The 25,831-nt window shown below is 40.4% G+C and overlaps 1 protein-coding gene across 19 annotated transcripts in view; it reads right to left on the minus strand.

The window, feature by feature from the left end:
- Positions 1-25,831, minus strand: part of PUM1 (pumilio RNA binding family member 1) — a 126,122-nt gene that overhangs the window by 88,877 nt on the left and 11,414 nt on the right. For all 19 annotated transcript variants that reach the window (XM_060205724.1, XM_060205720.1, XM_016187868.2 and 16 more), the window contains one exon: positions 5,639-5,707. In XM_060205724.1, the coding sequence (XP_060061707.1) occupies positions 5,639-5,707 (69 nt within the window). The remainder of the gene's footprint in view (positions 1-5,638; positions 5,708-25,831) is intronic.

The following is a 25,831-nucleotide window of genomic DNA, read 5'->3' on the forward strand; positions in this document are numbered from 1 at the left end:
AAGTTCTTTGTTTTTTTATATGTTAGAAAATCAATTATGCAAAATAGTGACCTTCCATCAAAAGCTCCTATATACATTCCAATTAGAACCCTGACAACCTCTTTTCAAATCCATACTTTGTAGGACGTGAACATTTATAACACTGCCCTTCTACAGCTAGAGAAATAAGTCGTGCAAAATCACCAAAGTAGAGTCCAAAAGTCAAGGCTGGCCTTGCTCAGCATTACAAAGATACATTCTTTTGAATACACAAGAATTTTCAAATACAAATTAAGCTACTCCTATACGTGCCTATAAACTTTCCGGGTGAATGAAAACAACTGGCAGGAAGAGTAGGTGGAAGACCTAAAAATAATTTGTGATATTAATCCTAATAAGACATTCTCATTTTTTTTAACTGCCACTAGGGTTATCAAGTCCAAACATCCAGGTGGCCATTTTAATTTTTTCTTTTATTACTGAATAGATAAGACACATAGAAAGTGATAGGAGAGGGGAAGATAGCAAGGGAGAGAGAAACAAATACCTGGAGACCTACTTGTGATGCCTCCCCTATGCAGGTGGAGAGTGGGAGCTCAAACCCGGATCCTTGCACATGGTGACATGTGTGCTCACTCTTGTACTCCACTGCCTGGTTCCCACTATTTTCCATTTTAATTTTAGTAATTTTTTAAATTCTTTAAAATCATCTTTATTTATTGGCTAGAGATAGCAAGGGAGAAAGAAATAGACACCTGGAGACCTGCTATTTTTCATTTTAGGGTGATTTGCTTGAATAGGAGGCAAGTAAAGCACTTACAATGTGAGTGATTCAACTAATAGTGTATTTCACACCAGTAAGGTTTTGTGGTGATGTTTTAAGTAACCACTTACCAAGATTTCTATTAAGAAACACTCTAAATCTTCTAAAGTGACACCAACTGTTGAATGGTAACTTTGATAGGGAGGGAAGGGGATGTAGCGGGAATCGAGCGGTAGCGCAATGGGTTAAACGCATGTGGCCCAAAGCACAGGGACTGGCTTCCCCCCTCCTTTCTCCATTTCTCTCTGTCCTATCCAACAACAACGACATCAATAACTACAACAATAAAACAAGGGCAACAAAAGGGAAAATAAATATTTTTTTAAAAAAATGTAGCGAGAACAAACAGTATTAACTTCAGTAGATCAGTTACTTTGAATGGAGCCAATTCTATCAGAATTTCTAAAGATTCATACATTGTTGAACATAGTTACTGTTCACACAATGGAAAGACACACACATGCACACACAGAAAAACTAAAACAAAAAAAACTGCAGGAAGGTACTGTCCACACTTGACATATATACACATACAATTTTAGTTTGTATGACTACCACATATATACATATTCACAAGAACGTGTGAAAATATAACACCTCCTATAGATGTTACTGCTTAAATGTTCTTACAATTCAATTGTATTAAAACTAACCCAAACTGCATTTTTTAAAAGCTTTCCTTTGCCTTTTTCTATCATTTTTCTGGTGTAGCAGCAACAACAAATAAATAAACTTCTCTAGGGATGAGATAGTAGGGTTTCCTGATTGAGCTGACATATTTCAGGTTCAAGCCCCCAGGTCCCGTGTGAGGGTAAAACTTCATTAGCAGTGAAACAATGCTGCAGGCGTCCCTCCTCTACCCCTACTTCCATCTCAATTAAAATATGAAAAATATCTCTGGTTAAAGAAAAAATTCTCTAAATCTGCAACTATTTACATCCTAACTTAAAGATACTTAAGTCTTAAACTTTCTTCAATTCAAATAATTTCAAACTGTTCCTGCCAGTGTCGATTTTTCCTTTCCTAAAGTCAAGCCATACAAAGGAAAAATTATTCATTTGTTCTGAGGTCAGGTATATTCATTCACTGAGTACTGGACTATAGATGTCAAGTGCCTTCACTAAGAATCCCCACTCTATATATTACTTAGTTTATCTCTTTTGAGCCTAGGCACTAGAGTTATGTTTTCAGGTCAACTAATTTTCAGACTAACTTCTGAAAACATCTGTATTTTGGGAGGTGTACTAAGCACTTTTAACCCTCCTCCAATATATCAATTCAAAAAGAAAAAAATAATTACTATGAGCCTGGGTGGTGGTGCACATACATTGTAGTGCACAAGGACCCAGATTCAAGACCCTCATCCCCACCTGCAGAAGGGAAGTGGCATAAGCAATACTAACAATACTAACTGGTGTGTGTGCATGTATATGTGTGTTTATCTTCCTCTCGGGTTTTTTTTTTTCTATCTAGAATAAATAATGAAAACACTAATAAGATTACTAAGGGGCCAGGTGGTGAAGCACCTGGTTGAAAGCACATGTCGCAATGCACAAGGAGCCACGTTCAAGCCCCTGGTCCCCACCTGCAAGATGGAAAGCTTTGTAAGTAATAAAGCAGTGTTGTGGGTGTCTCTCTGTCTCTCTCCCTCTCTATCACCCCTACCACCCTCTCAATTTCTGGCTATCTCTATCCAAGCAATAAATAAAGATATGTTTTTAATTTTTAAATAATTTTCAAAAATTACTAAAGTCTTACCACTATGCATTTTACAAGTGCTGGTTTCATTGGAGGGAAAGCCAGGCTAGAATACCAGCTCAATTACTTACTAGAAGTGTGGACCTGGGCAAATTACCTGTCTTTTCCCTTGTATAGATAATAAAACTATCCCTTTGGAGTTGTTAATAAGCTATGATAAGCAAACTCCTTAGCAACTATCAAATAGATGATCATCAAATATAAACATTGTGATGGGGAAAAAGAAGGAAAAATAACACTGTACCTGAGGTGAAGTTTATTTTGTTATATATATCTACAGCAATGTCTAAGAAACTATATATTTATATCCTAAAATACAGCACCCGTGGGGGAGGGGAGCCTGGGATCAAGCCCAGGCCCTCAAACATGTTAGTGGCATGCTATCATCTACATCCACATCTCCAAAGTGGGGGTGGGGGGGAGAGGGAGAGGGAGAGGGAGAGGGAGAGGGAGAGGGAGAGGGAGAGGGAGAGGGAGAGGGAGAGGGAGAGGGAGAGGGAGAGGGAGAGGGAGAGGGAGATGGTGGGTGTGTGGTGTGTCAACTTTTCTCAGATGGAAAGAGAAAGATTGGGGCAGAGAAGCACAGCAGGAGAGGGTTAGAGGGGGTGGGGAGTATGGTGCCGGGATTATGAGCATGGAAAAGAGAACACACTACCCAAGCAAGCTGTTTTGCTCTTCTAAGATCGCTAATAGAAAGGAAAAGGAAAAGGAAAAGCTTACTGAAGAGGGAAGACTCACTAGCAGTGGAGCAATGCTATAGGTGCTGCAGATCTCTCCTCTCTCCTTTTTCTTTTCTCTATCAAAAAGTCAGGAAGGAAAGGAGGGATAAAGAGGGGAAGAAATGGCTGCAGGGAATAGTGGAGGCAAGCAATAGCTCTAATGTGAGGGGGAAAGGAGGAGAAGGGCTTTTAGAAGCCTTGAAAACTTTGGAGAGCTAGCATAATGATTATACAAGATTTTCATGCCTGAGGCTCTGAAGTCCCAGGTTCAATCTCTAGCACTACCATAAACCAGAATAAACAGTACCCTCAAACATGTTAGTGGCATGCTATCATCTGCTCTCGTTTACCAATAAATAAATAAGAATAAGTGTATTATTATTTCTAGGTTTTCATTTAAATAAAATTTACTTCCTTCCAATTCTGCTTACTATTCTTCAGTTACACATAAGTCTGATGAGATAGTGAAGTGCAGGGCCAGAGGTGGCACGACAAATACGGCAGGACTCTCATGAGGTCCCATGTTTTGTTTTGTTTTTTTTTTAAGTTTTTTTTATATTTATTTATTTCCTTTTGTTGCCCTTGTTTCTTATTGTTGTACTTATTATTGTTGTTGTTACTGATATTATCATTGTTGGATAGGACACAGAGAAATGGAGAGAGATGGGGAAGACAGAGGGGGGAAGAAGAGAGACACCTGCAAACCTGCTTCACCAATTGTGAAGCGACTCCCTTTCAGGTGGGGAGCCGGGGGCTCAAGCCAGGATCCTTATGCCTGTCCTTGTGCTTTGCACCACCTGCACTTAACCCTCTGTGCTAACGCTCAACTCCCGAAGTCCCAAGTTCTATCCCCGACACCACATGTGCTAGAGTGATGCTCTAGTATCTCTCACTCTCTCTTCTCAGATCAGGTACTCTCTCGCTAATGAATAAATATTTAAAAGAGAGAGATTACTAAGAGTAACTTGCAAAATAGCTACAACATTACTTTTATTGTGCACGATTACTTTTTAACACTGGTTTGACTTTTGATAGAATGGACCCTAAAGTGAGAATTACAGGAGTAAGAAAAGAGAATGCTCCATCTCTACTCAATTTCAGACATACCTAGTAATTTTCTGCTAAAACTTTCCTAAGTTGATAAATCTTTTGCCCAGTAACCTTGAAGGCTTTAATGATATGCACTGCCCAATTATATTAGGCAGGCAACATAAGAAAGAAAACACAATGACATTTCCCAATCTCTTAAAGCTACAGGGGGATAGACAAGAATAGGCTAAAACCCTATGACCCCAAGATGATAGGACAACAGACTGACCACAAGATGGCTCAAGAAAATTAAAAACAATACTTTACAACAAAGGAAGCAATAATCTGAGGAGCAAAAGCAGTTTTTAAACTAATGAATGTCTAACCATAAAGACAGTCAACAAGTAGCTGTTATTAATCAGGAGAGGAATTAGCTTAATTTTAAATCCTCAAAATCTAGCACAGTAGTGCTTGGATCAAGTTTTTTAAAAAGTGTTTAACAAATGGTATGAGAATCGAGAACACAGTTATTCTCCTTTCCTTAAAATATATTTTAAAAAATTAAAAGCTGGAAGCTTTTAAATAGATACACACAAAAATGAAACAAAAGGGGGAAAAAAAAAAACCCTCTAGTTATTCTCCAGAACAAAGGAATCATAAGCAAATGCTCCCATTCATGAAATACATTCTTACTGTCAAGAACTAAAACACCAGAAGTTGCCTGTGTTTGATCTCCACCATTATTGCCATAATTCTTTCTATGGCAATCTCCACCATGATATAGTAGATGAAAACATGATGTGTTTTTGCAAATGTTAAACATTACAAACCAACCAAAATTTTTGTTTTCGGGCCTCTACTTTTTGGGGCCTTTTTACCAAAAAAATCTAAAAACTTCCTATTCACTATTTCTTCAAATGAGTTACTACTCTAAAAACAGGTCACTGATATGTTCCAGTTACAATCAAAGAATCCCTTCCACTAAAAGAAAAATAAAATTAAAAAAACCTACCAACCAGAAAGTGAAGCCAAGGACATTTAATGCATATAAAATTCTTAAATTTTTGACACTTCAACTTATAACTAACTGGCTAGCATAATATTCAATAGTTTGCATTATATTTTGTTTGATTTAGTTCCAAAGAAATCAACATTCTTACAATGAGATTGTTTGGCAAAATTCTGCAGTACCCCATTCCTATAATGAGGATGGCAACAAGGAAATAGCAAACACATACTTCTGGAGACTAGAATTCAGACACATTTGATGGAAGACATTTCCGACCTTCCCTTAAGACAGGCCACATTTCTATCAAACCAGTTCACTTACCTCTCCCATTGCTCTTCCCTCCAGAGCAAGTGCTTGAAAATCATGATTCAGTTCATCCATAGAACGTACCTAGTGTTCAGAATAGAAGGGAAAGTTTCAAGTCAGCATCTTAAATTTTACATACATAGTAAAAACTAGAAGTTTTTCTAAGTTTACTATCAGTAAGAAATACAAAGGCAATAACCAACTGGCTAAGATTAAACATTCACTTACCTTTAATTATTGGTGTTCAGCAATGACCCAAGCTCTCTCTCCTCCCATTCCCTTTATTTTCAAACATGAAAAAATTTAACACAGAAGGGGAAAAGGCAAATCCCATCATATGAGGATTCTGTTAGCTACTTATACGTTTAATTAAGTGAAGACCAACGTGCTTAATGGCAATGTAACCAAACCGAGCTACTGAGCTGAGGAGCCAAGGATCATAGTGTTTGCCTAAGTCTAAACACTAAGTAATGTATTAGGGGAATTATTTAATCCAGACCAGTATTTCTTTGGCAAACCTCAGGTAACATTACTGCAAATCATACCTCCATATTAAGCTTTGGAGGCCCTAGATTGTAAAACCAACAGACCATCAAAAGAACACCGCCAAAGTTTTCCTATCACTCAGCGCACAACCAGATAACTAAGCTCTGGGACACAGGCCTTGCAATCCTTGACAACAATTTCTGCCAGAACTCTATCTCTCATCCTTCATCTCTCATAAAAATAAATCTTTTGTAATGGATTGCCCACATGCTAACAATTGCTTTAAGTCTCAATAAAATTAAGGTCCAAAGTTGTTATTATTATTGTTATTATTACAACAAATTAATAAGATCAAGGATAGTGCATTAAAGAACATATTCAAAACAGCCATAGTTCAAAAACCCTTTCTTGTTCAACAGTCTCCTTTAGGTATAAGCAACAAGCCATCTCTGCTGTCAAAGGCCGGAGTACTTCCCCTTGGTCATTAAAAAGGAAGATGGGGGTGGAGCAGTAGAGCAGCAGGTTAAGCACACATGGCACCAAGCTCAAGGACCAGCATAATGATCCCAGTTCAAGCCCCCAGTTTCCCACCTGCAGGGGGAAAGCTTTCTGAGTGGTGAAGCACTGCTGCAGGTGTCTCTCTCCCTCCCTAGCTCCCCTACTTAGTTTCTGACTGTTTCTACCTAATATATAAAGATAACATAAATAAAGGAAGGAAGGAAGGAAGGAAGGAAGGGAGGGAGGGAGGGAGGGAGGGAGGGAGGAAGGAAGGAAGATTGGGTGGTCCTGGAGATGGTGCAATGGATAAAGCATACGACTCAAACATGAGGGGTCCTAAGTTCAGTCCCCAGCAGCACATGTACCAGAGTTATATCTGGTTCTTTTCTAATCCCTCCTATCTTTCTCATTAACAAAGAAATAAAATTGGGGGGGGGGGGCAGCGTTCACCTGCTTGCCTACCTGCCTGCAGAAGACTCCCCTCATCTGCCCCATCACTACCTCCAGAAGTGGATAAAGGCAAAGACAGTCAATCTTGAACCAGGAAGGGAGAGTGAAGCATATGGGAAGCACAAACCAGAATACAGCTATTGGAACCAATTTAAGGATTTTATTAGTGTGTTGCCTATAAAATATTCATTAATCTTAATTTGGCTGATACCACATAAAAAGAAAGCTGCATCATTGTTTAAAATCAGATATTTCAAAACCTACAGGTGAATAGTATGCTACAAATGGCAAACACACTGTAACCAGGAAGATGTAACAGTATTGGGATGATTGCTAAAAACGTAAATTCATGAAATTGAAAATGAAGCTAAAAATTCAGTTATGTGAGAACAAACGACACAGAGATGTGGTTATTACAATGGTAACATAACTTCAAGTGGCCTGCAAGTCTGTGCAATGGCTGAAGCATTGAAGAGGTCCCGAGCTGTGCCAGAATGATGCTCTGGAAAGTTCTCTCTCTCTCTCTCTCTCTCTCTCTCTCCTTCAATGTCTTAAAAAAAAAAAAAAAAAAAAAAAACCTCATTTGGCTTTTTTTTTTTGGTCTGCAGGAGTCTCTTTCTCTCCCCCTCTCTGTCATCCCTCCTCTCTCAATTTCTCTCTGTCCTATCCAACTGCAATGGGGGGGGGGGGGTAAGCTTTAATAGCAGTTTTTTCTTCTGGAAGGGACTGGGGCTTCATGGTTCCAGTGATTTTTTTTTTCCCCCTCAGATATAGAAACAGAAATACATCACAGCACCAAAGTTTCCTTTAGTGTGTGGGGGCCGGGCTTGAACCTGCGTCACAAACATGACCATGCACACATTATCTAAGTGGACTAGCTGTCTTGTCAGTCCTTGACAGCAGTTTGAGTTCTAGGTGTTGCTTTAAAAAAAGTATTCACCTAAATAGCCACACCCCCTAATACTGATGAGAAATTTTAAACTAGACCAGCAAAATAGTTCACTTGGATAGTGTGTTGCTTTGCCATGTGCACAACCCAGGTTCGAGCCCAGCCTCCCACTGCATACTGAAACTTTGGTGCTATGATCTCTTCCACTCTGTATTTTTTATTATTATTAATTTAAAATATTTTATTTATTTATCAGAGAGAGAGAGAGAGAACCAGACATCATTCTGGCACATGTGCAGCTGGAGATCAAACTCTGGACCTCATGCTTCAGAGTCCAGTGCTTTATCCACTGCTCTTTTTAAAGAAAGAAAGTGCTGGACTCAAGCAACTCTTGGACTCTCAAGTATGAGGTATCAAGTTTGATCAAGTGAGAAAAAGCAAGCAAAACTTGAGCAATCAGACCACTCTGAGTGGTCTGGGGAGCGGCACAGTGGATAAAGCACTGGACTCTCCAGGTCCTAAATTCAATCCCCAGCAGCACACGCACCAGGATGATAATCTGGTTCTTTCTCTCTCTCCTCCCATCTACTTCATGAATAAAATCTTTAAAACAAACAAAAAAGGAAATGAAATTTAACCTAATTTGAATTTAATCATTGCAAGACCAAATTAAGTTTATTCTAATAATTCGATACTACATCTTATTTTGCTCCTATATCTGCATCAAAAATAAGAACTGAGGCACTGTGAAATTCTTTTTCTTTTTTTGCCTCCAGGGTTATAGCTGGGGCTCAGTGTCTCCAACTATGAATCCACTGCTCCTGGCAGCCATTTTCTCCATTTTTGTTGTGGTTGTTACTATTGTAGGATAGGACAGAGAAATTGAGAGGGGAGGGGAAGACAGAGAGGGGTAGAGAAACCTGCAGACCTGCTCCACCGCTTGTGAAGTGACCCACCCCCCGCAGGCGGTGATATTATTTTTTTATGTTTTATGATCTCTTTTTTTAAATATTTTATTTATTTTATTTTTGAGAGATGCAGAGGGAGAGAGAGAAACACCAGAGCACTGCTCAGCTCTGGCTTATGGTGGTACGGGGGATTGAACCTGGGACTTTGGAGCCTCAGGCATGAGAATCTGTTTGCATAACCATTATGCTATCTCCCCCGCCCTTATGATCTCTTTAATAATAGTTATGGTCTGAAAATATATGGACTCTTACACGATTTTGTCTAATGGGGGGGCTGGTGCCAGTGGCCCAGGAGGTGGTAAAGTGGGTCAAGAGGAGTAGCCTCTCAGCATGAGGTCCCAAACTCAATGCTCTGTCATCACATGATATATCACAGAACAATGTTGATCCTTAAAGGGGGGGGGGGGGGCATAGTGTTATTTCATTCCTTAAAGAAAATATACATAAACCAGCATTTTTCCTGTCTACTAAAAAAAATAAAAAGGAAAAACAAATTAGTCTTTGGCTTAAGTGGCTACAAATCCTACTACATGATCTTATTTGTTTTTTCATTGCTATTTGTCAATAGCATTATTGGGTAAAATTTTAAGATGATGGGGCAGAAGTTAGATAGCATAATGGTTATGAAAAGAGACTCGCATGCCTGAGGCTCCAAATTCCAGGTTCAATCCCCCTCACCACCATCAGCCAGAGCTTAAGAAAAAAAACTTTTTTCTCCCCACCTGCAGGGGGGAGGTCACTTAACAGTGGTGAAGCAGGTCTGCAGGTATGTATCTTTCTCTCCCCCTCTGTCTTCCCCTCCTCTCTTGACTTTTCTCTGTCCTATCAAACAATAATACAACAAATAACAATAGCAATGATAAGCAACAAAAGGGAAAAAACAGCCTCCAGGAGCAGTGCAGGCACCAAGCCACAGCCATAACCATGGAGGCAAATAAATAAATATATAAATAAGATGCTATACTGTTTAAAAAGACATTATTCACTTAATTTTTTTCTTTTTTTAATTATCTTTATTTATTTACTGGATAGGCAGAAACTGAGAGGGAGGGAGAGACTGAGAGAAACACCTGCACCACTGCTTTGCCACTCACAAAGCCTTCCCCCTGCAGGTGGGGACCAGGGGCTTGAACCTGGGACCTTACATATTGTAACATGTGTACTCAACCACATGCACCACCACCTGGGCCTCCTCCCCCCCCCTTTTTTTTTTTTCTTTTTACCAGAGCACTGCTCAGTTCTGGCTTTGCTGGTATAGGGGACTGAATCTTGGACTTTGGAGCCTTGGGCATGAGAGTCTCTTTACATAACCATTATGCTATCTACTCCTGCCCTTAATCACTGAATTTAACTAAGTGAGTATCCACTCAATTATCTCTCACCAATTGTATAAATCAAATGTCCACAAGTGTTACCAAGCTAGAGGGAGCAGCGGAAAACACATGTAATAGGCTTTAATACTGCGTTGGGCTAAGTCTACGGCCATACAATGCTCAATATGCCAGGTCCCATATGTGTGGCATCTAGGTGATAGAGTACCTGGCTGAGTGTACAAGTTACCATGCACAAGGACCCAGGTGCAAGATACCAGTCCCCACCTGCAGGGATGAAAGAGGGGGGAAATTTCCCTAGCAGTGAAACAGGTCTGCAGGTATCTCTTTTTCCCTTTTTCCTCCCCTCTCAAGTTCCCTCTTTCCTATCATTATACACACACACACTTTTTTTTTTTTTAACCAGAGCACTGATCATCTCTGGGTTATGGTGTTGCAGGGGATTGAACCTAGAACTTCAGAGCCTCAGGAATGGGAATCTCTTTTTATAATCATCATGCTATGTACCCCCGCCAAAAGGGGGGGGGGTGGAAATGGCCACAAGTGGTGAATTCTTCATGCAGGCACCATGCTCCAGAAATAATCCTGATGGCATAAAATAATTTTTAAATAAAATAAAGAATTGAATACAATAATGACTAAGGTCATATAAAGCTGACACAAGAATAAAATCACATTTAAAAATGTAGGGGACTGTTCACGTAAAAAAAAAGACAGTAAATATCATTATGAGTCATCAGGGAAATAGAGACTAAAATCACAATGAAATACACATCTATTCAGAACAGCTAAAATAAAAAACAGTATTGTCAAATGCTGGCAAGAATACAGAAAACCTGAATCATGTAAGTATTGCTGGTAAGCAACAGAATGGTGCGGTCACTCTGGAAAGCAATATGGCAATCTCCAGAAAACTAAACATGCAAATATCGTATTTCCAAGCAGTTGTAGTCCTAGCCATTCACCCCAGAGAAATGAAAACCTGTACATGAATTCCACAGCAGTTCTATTCCAGTAACAGTAGAGTCAGCACAGTTACCTTAGGTTAAACTGTGGCACATCCCACTATCGCATATTATGCAACAATAAAAAAAAAAAAAAAAAAGACTGAACAACTACTGTTTGCAACAAGTTTGATTAAGTCTCCAGGAATTCATGCAAAGCAAAATAAAAGGGCCAGTTGCCAGCTAGAGAGTTCACCTAGGAAGCTGTCTTCTTCTCGTGTCCATGATCCAGGCTCAAACCCAACCTACCATGATGGGCAAACTTTAGTGTTGTGGTGATTCCCCTTCTCTTTCTCTATCTAAAAAAGTTCCTAAGACACCAAGTTCCAGGTTCAACCCTAGCACCACCAGAAACCAAAGCTGAGCAGTGTGCCCTGCTTAAAAAAATAATGACTGGAGGAGTCAGACGGCGGTGCACCTGATTTAAGCGCACACATTACAGTGTGCAAGGACCCAGGTTCAAGCCCCTAGTCCCCACCTACAAGGGGGGAAGCTTCACAAGTGATGAAGCAAGAATGCAAGTGTCTCTCTTTCTCTTTCCCTCTATCTCCTCCTACCCTAGTCTATTTCTGTCTCTATCCAGTAAGTGAGTTAAAAACATAAAAAGAACTATTTATTTTTTAAATGAAGTTATAAAAAAATAATAATACATGAATGAGTGAATTAATCAATCAATCAACAAATCTTCAGCCCAGGAGGTAGCACAGTGGATAAAGTATTTAATTCTCAAGTGTGAGGTCCTAAATTCAATCCCCTGCAGTGATGCTCATTAATCAATCTTTTTAAAGAATACATGAAATGCAGAGGCCAGGCAGTGGCACATCAGGTTAAACACACAAGTCATCATGCACAAGGACCTGGGGTTGAGCCCCTGTTCCCCACCTGCAAGGAGGATACTCCACAAGTGGTGAAGTAGGTTTGTAGGCATCTGTCTTTCTCTCTCTCTTCCCTCCCCTCTGAATTTTTCTCTAGCCTATCCAATTAAGAAAAAAATAGAACGAGAATAAAGGAAAAACTTGCCACCAAGAGCAGTAAGTACATAGTGCCAGCAAAACTGGTGGCAATTAAGGAAAGAAAATATATGAACTACCTGGGGATGTGGCTCATTGGCGTATGTATGTATATTTTTGTAAAATGCAGTTGGATCTTCATGTATGAGGTCCATGGTTAAACCTTGGGGCCCCTCCCAAAAATAAATGCACTATATCTGATCACATGTAGGTATTTTGGTTAAGTAGGTCTGAACTTATAGCCAAAAAATTAAAGCAACTTCAAAAGAAAAAAAAAAAACTTCTTCCTAGAACACAGTGATGACAGGAAAACTAAGTTTAACTTCCATAAATATTTAGATACAGAAAAGAGCTGAACACTTCAATATAATATCTTCATAGGGGAGCCAGAGGGTGGCACACTCGCCTAAGTATACATATTACCATGTATACATATTACCATGACCTGGGTTTAAGCTCCCACTCCACACCTGCAAGGAGGGCATGTCTGCAGGTGTCTATCCTTCTCTCCCTCTCTATATACCCATCCCTCTCAATTTCTCTTTGTCCTATCAAATAAAAATAAAATAGAAAGAAAAACAAATAATAATAATAATAATAATATCTTTATGGCTCAGGTGGCACAGTGGATAAAGATAAAGCCTTTAGACTTTTCAGTTAAGGTCTTGAGGCCACCCCATGTGCCAGAGCAATGCTCTGGGGTTTTGTTTTGTTTCTCTCTCATTAATAAATATACTTTTTTTTTTCCTCAAAAGAAACCATGTATATTCTAAGTAAGATGGCAAATAGAAAAGAGAACACTCGGGAGTCGGGCTGTAGTACAGCGGGCTAAGCGCAGGTGGCGCAAAGCACAAAGACTGGCATAAGGATCCCGGTTCGAACCCCGGCTCCCCACCTGCAGGGGAGTCACTTCACAGCAGTGAAGCAGGTCTGTAGGTGTCTATCTTTCTCTCCTCCTCTCTGTCTTCCCCTCCCTTTCTCCATTTCTCTCTGTCCTATCCAACAACAACAACAACAATAATAACTACAACAATAAAACAACAAGGGCAACAAAAGGGAAAAAATAAATAAAATATTAAAAAAAAAAGAAAAGAGAACACTCACATTTTAAGAAAGAGGAAATGTAAAGGATCATCATAGATAAAGAAACTTTAGTTTGGGACCATGCGGTGGCACAGCACATTACAGTGCGCAAGGACCTAGGTTCAAGCCCCTGAACCCCACTTGCAGGGGGAAAGCTCCACAAGTAGTAGACACTGCTGAGCTCTGGCTTATGGTGGTACAAGGGAATGAACCTGGGACTTCGGAAACTCAGGCATGAGAGTCTGTTTGCATAACCATTATGCTATCTACCCCACCCAATAAAATGTATCTTAAAATTTTTTAAATACTGAGTCGGGCAGTAGCAAAGTGGGTTAAGCTCACATGGCACGAAGTGCAAGGACCAGCTTAAGGATCCTGATTCAGCCCTCAGCTCCCCACCTGCAGGGAAGTCGCTTCACAGGTGGTAAAGAAGGTCTCTCCAGGTGTCTATCTTTCTCCCTCTCTATTTTTCCCTCCTTTCTCAATTTCTCTCTGTCCTAACTAAATATATAAAACTTTAGTTCAAGGTTAGATGTGGCTAGGCTATGTGAGGGAAGGGAATTCCAAGCACAGCAAACCACATAAATAACAACAGCATAACTATGTTGAGGAATTGCACAAACTATAAAAAATAGCATATGTGGTCAGAAAGTTACAAATATTTCAATGTAGCTGAAGTGAAGACTAAAAAAGCAAACTGTTTCAAAATAGTAAGAGCCTACACTATGCTACCTGCAGGGAGAAAGCTTTGCAAGTGGTAAAGCAGTGCTGCAAGTATCTTTCTCTCTTCCTCTCTACCTCCCCTACCCTCTCGATTTGTCTATCCAGTAAATAAAGAGAATAATTTTTTAATATTTATTTATTTATTCCCTTTTGTTGCCCTTGTTTTATTATTGTTGTCGTTTCTGGATAGGACAGAGAGAAATGGAGAGAGGAGGGGAAGACAGAGAGGGGGAGAGAAAGATAGACACCTGCAGACCTGCTTCACTGCTTGTGAAGCGACCCCCCCCTGCAGGTGGGGGGCCAGGGCTCCAACTGCGATTCCTACACGGGTCCTTGCGCTTTGTGCCACATGCGCTTAACCCGCTGCGCTACTGCCTGACTCCCAAGAGAATAATATTTAAAAATTAAAATAAAAAAAGCAACTGAGGGACTTGGATAGTGCTTCATGCTTCTTTGCCATGTGCTAAAACCAGCAGCTTTGAGCTTAAGTACTACCATAATGAAGGAAGCTTTGGTGCTGTAGTCTCTTTCTCTCTCTACCTTTCTGCCTCTGTCTCTCCAACAACAACAAAAAAAGTAATTAAAATGAAAAAATAAAATATTGGACAAGGAGGAGACATAGGTATGCCTGTGTCTTCAGATATTTGGCAAGCTTCATCAACAGAAAATAACCAGAAGAAAGTTGGAGAGTGAGGGGGTGGCAAATCAGAAATCTGCTATAAACACCCAGGCAAGAAATACAGAGCCAGGGCTAGAAGGGAGCTCACTGAACATGCTCAACCTACCCTGTAAACCTCTGTTCAGCAAACTAACAGTTTCTTTACTAAAAGGTATTTAATGTCAAGTAAATTGCTATACTTGGAGAAAAAATTATTTCCATGATCTTCTGCAATACTGGTTTTCCACCAAAAATGCACTGGCCATTCACTTTCACTCAGTAAGTCAAGCTCTCAATAAAAGGTATTAAACGGGAGTCCGGCGGTAGCACAGCAGGTTAAGCACACGTGGCACGAAGTGCAAGGACCGGTATAAGGATCCCAGTTGGAGCCCCCGGCTCCCCACCTGCAGAGGAGACGCTTCACAAACAGTGAAGCAGGTCTACAGGTGTCTGTCTTTCTCTCCACCTCCTCTCTCCAGTTCTCTCTATCCTATCCAACAATAACGACAACAGTAATAACTACAACAATAAAAACAAGGGCAACAAATAGAAATAAATTTAAAAAAAAAAAAGGTATTATACATGTGGCACAGTGAATGGATATGGTGCTAGACTCTCAAGCATGGAGTCCTGAGTTTGATTCCCAGCATCACATGTGTCAGAGCAATACTCTAGTGTGTCTGTCTCTCTTTCTTTCTCTCAGGCTTGGACTAGGGAGACAACATAATGGCTATACAAAATGGTTTCATGCCTGAAGCTCTATGGTTTCAAATTCAATCCCCAGCACCACCATCACACACCAGAGGAAAGCAGTGCTCTGATCTTGCTCTCTCTGTATCTTTCTGTTTGTATGTCTCATAAAATAAAATACTGGTCCAGAAAGTAGAGCAGTAGAGAAAGTGTTGAATTCTCAAACATGAGGTCCAGAGTTCAATCCTCAATAGCAAGTGATGTCTGGTTCCTTTCTCTCATATCTCTCCCAACGAAATGTCTCAAAATAAAATGTGTGTGTGTGTATATATATATATATATATATATATATATATATATATATTTTTTTTTTTTTTTTTTTTTAAAGGCAGGCCTGAGGAAATAGCATAAAGGTTATACAAAAGACATCCTTGCCTGAGGAACCATGCAAGATCCCAGGTACCCTGCACCATTTTCAAAAGCTGAGCAGGGCTCTGGTAAAAAGAGGGGAAAAAGCTATACAGCTTGACACTTTTTTTAAGTGACTTAATATTGATTTACAAAATTATTAGATAATTATTAGATAAACTATTAGATAAGATTATTAGGTTAGGGGTATAATCTGACACCTTTCCGCCACCACCAGAGCTCTGTGTCTCCATTCCCTTCACTGGAAGCTGCATTATTAGTTCTCCCAGGCCACAGATACAGACTATTATTTCTACTTCTACACACACACACACACACACACACACACACACACGTTTTTTTTCCCTATGGTCCTGCTTTCTCTTCCTTTCTAAGTCACACTTAACACTTCTAAAGTGTCCTTCCTTTTTTTTTTCCCTCTTCTCCCTCTGGGTCCTGGTCATTCTTCCCAATATTTACCCCTCTGAGAGTATGGGCCAAATTTTATGGGGTACAGAAGGTAGAATATCTGGTTTCTGTAACTGTTTTCTCTACTGGACAAGGGCACTGGAAGAATTTTGTGTGTGTGCATTTTTTGAACCTGAAAAATTTCAGGATTTTAGGGGCCAAGTGGTGGTGTGCCTGGTTACCACGTACAAGGACCCAGGCTCAAGCCTGCAGGAGGAAAGCTTCATGAACAGTGAAGCAGGGCTGATGGTGTCTCTGTCTCTCTCTCCCTCTCTATCCCCCTTCCCTCTCAAGTTCTTTCTATTCTATCAAATAATGAATAAAAAGTAAACAGATTTTTTATTTAATGTCAGGGTTTAATCAAAAGAGAAAACACCAAGCAGAACTTGGACTAGAGTTGGTGTACTGCATCAAAGTAAAACACTGGGCTGAAAGGAGGGGGTTCATATTGTTATGTGGAAAACTGGGATGTTATGCATGTACAAACTATTGTATTTACTGTTGACTGTAAAATACTAATCCCCCGATAAAGAAATGTTTAAAAATGTGAGGGTCTGAAATTTGTAAATCTACAAAAACAGGCTGGAATTGCCTGAATCTCTCCACCCACACAAATAAAAAAATTAATTTGCCATATTTCCTCCTGGTCCTTTTTCCAGATGCAATAAATTCTCACTGAACATCATCTAAATTATGGGAAGTTTGACTTGAAGCAAGAGGAAATATTATAAATATACACACACATGTGTTCTGTGCCACCCTTCTAGAAGGTGGCAAAAGTAGAATGCCATACTTGCAAGCATGAAGTTCCAGGTTCTAATAACACCATGTGTGCCAGAGCAATGCTCTGACCTAGTGTTCTCGTTCGTTCTCTCTCTCTCTCTCTCTCTCTCTGAAAAAGAACTCTTTAAATTTTCAGGTCCTAAATAACATCGTTTAAGTTTGTTTGGTTGTTTGTTTGTTTTAAATGAGAAATAGGTAAGAACATACTAGTGAGAGCACTGCTAAGCTCTCATATAAGGCCGTGCTGTGGAGTGATCTGGGGTTTCTCAGCGTCTCAAGCAGACAGGCTCATAACAGTCTGGTCTTCTAAATAACATCATTCCACTGAAAAACATCAGCTGGGATTTTTTTCTCACTAAGGTTATACTGAAGTGACATTCTTACCCTTCAGTGGATTTTTAAAGTTAGAAGCCCGGGTTTTTTTTGTTTTGTTTTGTTTTGTTTTTGCCTCCAAGGTTATCGCTGAGGATCAGTGCCAGCACTACAAATCCACTGCTCCTGGCAGCCTTTTTTTGCCCCCCTTCTTTTCATTTTCACAGGATAGGACAGAGAGAAACAGAGAAAAGGGGGAGATAGAGGAGACAGAAAGAGAAACACCTGCAGACCTGTTTCACCACTTGTGAAACAAATCCTCCTACAGGTGGGGAGCTGGGGGCTTGAACCAGGATTCTGCGCAGGTCCTTGTGCTTCATACTATGTGCTCTTACCTGGTGCACCACCGCCCAATCCCTGAAGCCCATTTTCTAGGCCATCAATGAAGACCCTGTATCTAATATATAAAATTTCTTTCACCTGGTTTGTCTGGGTGACCCAAACACTATCTGAGCACTCATTTCAATATAAATATATAGACACTCAAATGAAATTCTCATTTTGAAAGAACTTTATAATTTCTTCTTCAATTTTTTTTTTTTTTTTTTTTGCCGCCAGGGTTATCGCTGGGGCTCAGTGCCTGCACTATGAATCCACTGCTCCTGGAGGCTATTTCTTCCCTTTTGTTGCCCTTGTTGTTTATCGTTATTATTGCTCATTGTTGTTGGATAGAACAGAGAAAAGCAAGAGAGGAGGGGAAGACAGAGAGGGAGAGAAAGATAAGACACCTGCAGACCTACTTCACCGCTTGTGAAGCGACCGACACCCACACCCTATCCCCTGAAGGTGGGGGGCCAGGGGCTCAAAATGGGATCCTTGCTCTGGTCCTTGCACTTCGTGCCATGTGTGCTAAACAACCACTGCGCTACCACCCAGGCCCCAATCTAAGATTTTTTTATATTTATTAATTATTGGCTAGAGACAGAGACACTGATAGAGAGGGAGAGAGGCAGAATGTCAGATTCTTTAGGGAGTGGGGGGGGAGGGATATTAATTTAATTGGTTTTGTTTATTTTGCCACCAGAGTTACTGCTGGGGCTCAGCAGTAACTCAGCCTATGGGACAAATCCACCATTCTGACAACCACTTTTTTCCTTTTAAGTTTTAATAGAGACAGAAATTAAGAGAGAAGGAGATGAGAAAGACAGAAACCTGTAGCACTATCTGCAAGAAGAGACCAGAGCTTACCCTTGTACTTGGTAATGTGCACACTATACCCAGTGTTCCACTACCTACCCCATTTTTGTACTTGATTTTTTTTCAGCACCAGCACTTTACATATGCATACACTGCTTGTGGATTAACCTTTTTAAAAACTTGGGGTGGGGGGTGGATAGCATAGTGGTTATACAAAGAGTCTCATACCTGACGCTTCAAAGTCCCAGGTTCAATCCCCCACACCACCATAAGTCAGAGTTTATAAGTGCTTTGGTAAAACAATTAATTTTTAAAATTAAGTAAAACAGCAGCATATGTATGCACCAAGTGATATCTGGTTTTGTCTCCTCCTATCCCTATCATTAATAAATGGAGAACTCCACAGGTGGTGAAAATGCTCTCTTTCCATTCCCTTTCCTGTCTCTTTCAGTCTAACAACAAAAAAATAAATAAAAATGTTAAGCAAAGATAGCTCAACAGATAAGATGGTGGGCTTTTAGGCATGAGGTCCCAAGTTTAGTCCTTGGCATCACATGTGCCGAAGAGATGCTCTGATTTTTCTCACCACTTTCATAAATACACCTTTTTATTTAAATGGAGAAGAAAATAGGTTGGCTCAGGTCTTAGAACATGATGGTAGAGGAGGACCTACCGGGATTTATATTGTTATGTGGAAATGTTATGCATGTATAAACTATTATATTTCACTGTCAACTGTAAACCATTAATCCCCCAATAAAGAAATTTTTAAAAAGTGGTCCAGGGGGGAAGCAATTACAGAAGCCAGACCTTCCACCTTCTGCAACCCACAACAACCCTGGGTCCATGCTCCCAGAGGGATAGAGAATGGGAAAGCTATCAGGGGAGGGGATGGGATATGGAGATTGGGTGGTGGGAATTGTGTGGAGTTGTACCCCTCCTACCCTATGGTTTTGTTAATTAATCCTTTCTTAAATAAAAAAAATTTTTTTAAAAAAAACTTTTCCTTTCTTAAATAAAAAATAAATTTTTTATAAAAAAGTGGTCCAGGAGCTGGCACAATGGACAAAGCATTGTATTCTCAACCATGAGGTCCCAAGTTCAATCCCTAGCAGCAAATGTACCAGAGTGATATCTGGTTCTTTCTCTCTCTCCTCCTATATTGCACATAAATAAATATTTAAAAAAGATTTATGTGGTCTGGGAGATGGCGCAGTGGATAAAGCATCGGACCCTCAAGCATGAGGTCCTGAGTTCAATCCCCGGCAGCACATGTGCCCAAGTGGTATCTTATTCTTCTCTCTCTCCTCCTATCTTTCTCAGTAATAAATAAAATCTTTTTTAAAAAAAGAAATTTAAAAAAAGAAAGAAAACACACTGGCTCAGGCAGCAGCTGAGTGATAATGTGTAGCACCCAGGGTTCAATTTCTTGTATTGCATTTTAAAAAGAATGTTTAAAAAAAAAGTGCCCAGGAGGTAGCATTAGACTCTCAGGCATGAGATCTCAGGTTGTAATCCTTGGCATTACAAGTGCCACAGTGATGCTCTAGTTCTCTAGCTCCTGTCTCAGGCAGATTTTTTCTTACAACCTTAAATATATCAAAAGATACTGGCATGTACACTTTACATGATGAATTTTTATATCAATAAAGTAACTATAAGAAACCTGGGGGCTGGGTGGTGGCACATGTGGTTGAGCACACTTGTTACAATGTGCAAAGACCCAGATTCCAGCCCCTGGTCCACCTACGGGGGGGAATGTGCAAGGACCCAGATTCCAGTCCCTGGTCCACCGACAGGGGGAAGCTTTGTGAGTGGTGAAGCAAAGCTGAGGGTGTCTCTCTGCCCCTCTCCCTATCACCCCCTTCCCTTTTGACTCCTGGCTGTCTCTATCCAATAATCTCAAAAAGAAAGAAAGAAAGAAAGAAAGAAAGAAAGAAAGAAAGAAAGAAAGAAAGAAAGAAAGAAAGAAAGAGAGAAAGAAAGAAAAGAGAAGAGAAGAGAAGAGAAGAGAAGAGAAGAGAAGAAACGAAACTTTTAGGGGGTTGAGATAGCTCACTGAACAGTTTGCATGTATCAGAAGATGTGGTCTCTCTTACTTGCACACACTCTCAATCAGTCACACACACACACACACACACACACACACACACACACACACACACACACACACACACACACACACACACACACACGAAAGCAACCAAAGTTGACGGGGGCAGGCAGGGCTGAGTCAGGAGTGGTAGAATCAGGCACCAACACAACACAACCCCAAAATGCTCTTGGGCTAGAGCTCCCAGAAACCTAAAACAACTTTCCTGAAGATTCATTAAAAATCCTTTATTTTATTTTATTTTGTCTACAGGGTTATTGCTGGGGTTCAGTGTCTGCACTATGAATCCACTACTTGTTTTTCCCCTTTTGTTGGTCTTGTTGTTTATTGTTATTGTTGTTATTATTGTTGCTATTATTGCTGTCGTTGTTACTGGATAGGGCAGAGAGAAATGGAGAGAGGAGGGGAATACAGAGAGTGGGAGAGAAAGATAGACACCTGCAGACCTGATTCACCAATGTGAAGCAACTCCCCTGCAAGTGGGGAGCTGGGGGCTCGAACTGGGATGCCCCTGTACCACCATGAACCAGAGTCAGCCCAAAGCAATAAAGTCCCAAAGACAGAGAGGTGGGGAGACAGCATAAAAGTTATACAAAAGAAAATAAATGAAACCAAAGGTGAAGGAAAAAAGTTATGCAAAAGACTCTCATGCCTGAGGCCCCAAGGTACCAGGTTCAATCCCCAGGACCACCATATGCCAGAGCTGAGCAGTGTTCTGGTGTTTCTGTGTCTCGCTCCTTTAAATAAATCAAATAAAAATCAAAAAAAATAAAACAGGGGCCAGGCAGTGGCGCACATAGTTAAGAGCACACATTACAGTGCGCAAGGCCCGAGACTCGAGCCCCCGGTCCCCACAGGTAGGGAAAAGCTTCATAAGTGGTGAAGTAGGGCTACAGGTGTCTCTCTGTCTCTCTCCCTCTCTATCTCCTCCTCCCCTCTCAATTTCTGTCTCTATACACTAATAAATAAAACATAAAAATAAAATTAAAATTAAAAACAAAGTCCCAGAGATTGAAAAAAAAACTTAAGGATAAAAGGAGTTACTGTCAAAAATAAAAGTTACTGTCTTATTACAAATAAGAGTAATACTAAAAAAAATATACGTACAATATCTGGCACAGTAACAGCTCCCTTGAACATAGCTGGATGGCATCACATACTGGTTTCTTTATTTCACTAGCTCTCCAGTGAAAGAATTTGCCAATTTGATCTCTTCTTTTTAATTTTTATTGTCTTTATTTATTTGTTGGACAGTGACAGCTAGAAATTGAGAGGGAAGAGGATAGTAGAGAGAGAAAGAGACAGATCACTTGCAAAGCTTCCCCTTCCAGGTGGGAACCAGGGACTCAAACCCGGATCCACGCATATTGTGACAAGTGTGCTCATGGTGCACCACCAGCTGGCCCCTTAATTTGATCTTAGAACTTCCTTACATTATGTCAAAATGCATTGGGGGACTAGGGGGGAACCGTTAAAAAGGCCAAACAGGATTAACAGTGGAGTAAGTAGCATGACAGAATGTACTGTCAGTTAAGATCAATTTATATTCAATCATTCCGTAAGTTTCTCACAATCACTACTTAGAATACACGTTTATAAATAAATAAACAAATCATAAGCATTACTTAAGCATTACTGCCCCTATATAAAGTGAAAGAACCCTTGCAACTGTAGCAGGGGAAAAAATCAATACTGACATTCATCTCCTTATTACTGCATTTATCATCTATAAATTTCAAACAAAATTATGGTAAAAATTTTTACTGTAAAATGTGCTATTTGTTATGTTTCATTTTGGTTTGGTTTAGTCTTTTTAAAAAGGTTTGTTAGGGGAGAGAACCAGAACACTGCTCAGACATATGCAATGGCAGGGACTGAACTCAGCACCTCATGCCTACATGTCTAATGTGGATCCTTGACACTACCTCCAAAAATGTACTTATTTATTAAGGAGGGTGGGTGCAAAGACATGCAAACCAGATCAATGTCACATACAGGGGGACTGAACATGGGCCCTGATGCTTACAAATCCAACACTTTTATTCACTCTACCACTTCGCAGGCCACTGATTTAGTTTTTATGGCTAGAAATATCCTTTGAATGGTCCAGAAGGTGGCGCAGTGGCTCAAGCATTGGACTCTCAAGCACAAGGTCCTGCGGAACCCAGCAGATGTACCAGAGTGATGTCTGGTTCTTTCTCTGTCTCCTACTATCTTTCTCATTAATAAATAAATAAAGTCTTTAGGGAGCTGGGCGGTAGCACAGCGGGTTAAGTGTACGTGGCACAAAAGGCAAGGACTGGGAGTTCAAGCCCCCGGTTCCCCACCTGCAGGGGAGTCACTTCACAAGTGGTGAAGCAGGTCTGCAGGTGTCTCTCTTTCTCTCCCCCTCTGTCTTGTCTTCCCCATCTCTCTCTGTCCTAATAAACAATATCAATAACAACAACAATAAAGCAAAGGTGACAAAAGCAAGTAGTTTTTTTAAATATTTATTTTATTTATTCCCTTTTGTTGCCCTTGTTGTTTTATTGTTGTAGTTATTATTATTGTTGTCGTTGTTGGATAGGACAGAGAGAAATGGAGAGAGGAGGGGAAGACAGAGAGGAGAGAAAGATAGACACCTGCAGACCTGCTTCACCACCTGTGAAGCGACTCCCCTGCAAGTGGGGAACCGGGGTTCGAACGGGGATCCTTATGCCGGTCCTTGTGCTTTGAGTTAATTTTTTTAAAAAATAAATAAAATCTTTAAAAAAAGAAATATCCTTTGGTAACAAAAGTTTTTTAAAAAAACTTTTTTAAAAACTTTTTTAAACATTTATTCTATTTATTCCCCTTTGTTGCCTTCGTTGTTTTATTGTTGTAGTTATTACTGTTGTTATTGATGTTGTTGTTGTTGGATAGGACAGAAAGAAATGGAGAGAGGAGGGGAAGACAGAGAGGGGGAGAAAAAAATAGACACCTGGAGACCTGCTTCACCGCTTGTGAAGCGACTCCCCTGTAGGTCCCTTGCAGGGGGCTGGAACCGGGATCCTTGAATTTTGTGCCACCTGTGCTTAACCCGCCGTGCTATCGCCCAACTGCCTTAAAAAAAAACTTTTTATTTACAAATATATGTATTTGCTTTGTGGAGTTTGGGTGGTGGTGCACCTTGTTGAACGCAAGGCCCCATTCAAGCCTCCAGTCCCCACACGCAAGAGGAAAGCTTCACAAGCAGTGAAGCAGATTTCTCTCTGCTGCCTTTCTTCTCTCCCTCTTCCTCTCTCTCTCTCTTCCCCAGAGCACTGATCAGTTCTGGCTTATGGTGGTGTGGGGGATTGAACCTGAGGCTTCAGAGCCTCAAGGCTTGACAAGTCTGTTTGCATAACCATTATGCTGCCACTCCACAGAGACTTCCCTTCCCTCTCAATATCAGTCTCTCCACAATAAATAAAGTAAATTTGCTTTGGGTAGGGGAAGATATCTTAATGGTTATGCAGAAACCTTTCATGCCTGAGGCTTCAAAATCTGATTCACTCTCCCACAGCACCATAAACCACAACTGAGTAATGCTCTGATCTCTATTTCTCATTAAGATAAAACAAAATGAAAAAGAAATGTTTTAAGTTTGCTCAAGTCCATACAGAGCACTAAAAAGCAAAGACCTAATTTCAAAAACAGACAATTAAGCTTTAGTTTCTTGTATCTCAAAAAAAAAAAAAGAGTTGTGGTCCAGGAAGTGGCATAGTGAATAAAACATTGGACTCTCAAGCATGAGGTCCTGAGTTCAATCCCCAGCAGAACCAGAGTGACGTCTGGGTCTTTCTCTCCTATATTTCTAATAAATAAGTGTTTTTAAAAAAGGAATCAGGCGGTAATGTAGTGGGTGGTTAAGCACACGTGGCACAAAGCACAAGGACCAGCTTCAGGATCCCGGTTCGAGCCCCTGGATCCCCACCTGCAGGGGAGTCACTTTATAGGCAATGAAGCAGGTCTATAAGTGTCTTATCTTTCTCTCCCTCTCTCTGTCTTCCTCATCTCTTCCATTTCTCTCTGCCCTATCCAACACAATGACATCAATAACAACAATAAAACAAGGGCAACAAAAAGGGAATAAATAAATAAGTATTTTTTTAAGTACATTAACTCCCGGGAGTCGAGCGTTAGCACAGCGGGTTAAGCGCAGGTGGTGCAAAGTTCAAGGACCAGCGTAATGATCCAGGTTCGAGCCCCCGGCTCCCCATCTGCAGGGGAGTCGCTTCACAGGTGGTGAAGCAAGTCTGCAGGTGTCTTATCTTTCTCTCCCCATCTGTTTTCCCCTCCTCTCTCCATTTCTCTCTGTCCTATCCAACAACAATGACATCATCAACAACAATAACTATAACACACAATAAACAACAAGGGTAACAAAAGGGAATGAATAAATACTTTTAGAAAAGTACATTAACTCCCTCATGGGATTGTTGTAAGGATTAAATGCAGGAAACACATAGTCCAGTGCCTAGAACCTAAGTGGTATAATTAAATAATTGTAGACATAATTAAATTTTAATTAAACAAGCATAATTTAATATCTCTATCATCATATATTCTCAATCTCTTGCACTCCCTTCTATTTATCAATAACAGTGGTAGATGAGGGCAGTGACTCTCCACCTGAAGGTAAACTCCTCCACTCTTCAGTTACACTACACTGACCACTGCTCCCTATCCAACTGGCTTCTCTATCCCTGTTTCCCAGAACAGCTGAGCTCTAAGTACATGCATGTAAAACTTAAAAATGTAGGGCCAGGGAATGGTGCACATTTCCAGATTGTGCAAATTTCCAAGCCCAAGTTTAAGCCCCCTAAACCACCTGCTTCATGAGCGGTAAAGCAGTGCTGCAGGTGTCATTCTTTCGCCTATCCTTCTCACTTTCTCTATCAAATGGCTGTTTTTTTTTAAGTTTTTAAAACAAATATGTATGGTCTGGGGTTAGGTGGTGGAGCACCTGGTGATGGGTGACATTACAGTGCACAAGGACCCAGATTCAAATCCATGATCCTCGCCTGCAGAGGGAAAAGCTTCAGAAGCTGTGAAGCAGGGCTGCAGGGGTTTGTCTCTCTCCCTCTATCTGCCCTTCTTCTCAATTGTTCCTTCTATATATCCAATAATAAATAAA

This window comes from Erinaceus europaeus, chromosome 13 (assembly GCF_950295315.1).
Source record: "Erinaceus europaeus chromosome 13, mEriEur2.1, whole genome shotgun sequence".
NCBI classification, from domain to species: Eukaryota; Metazoa; Chordata; class Mammalia; order Eulipotyphla; family Erinaceidae; genus Erinaceus; species Erinaceus europaeus.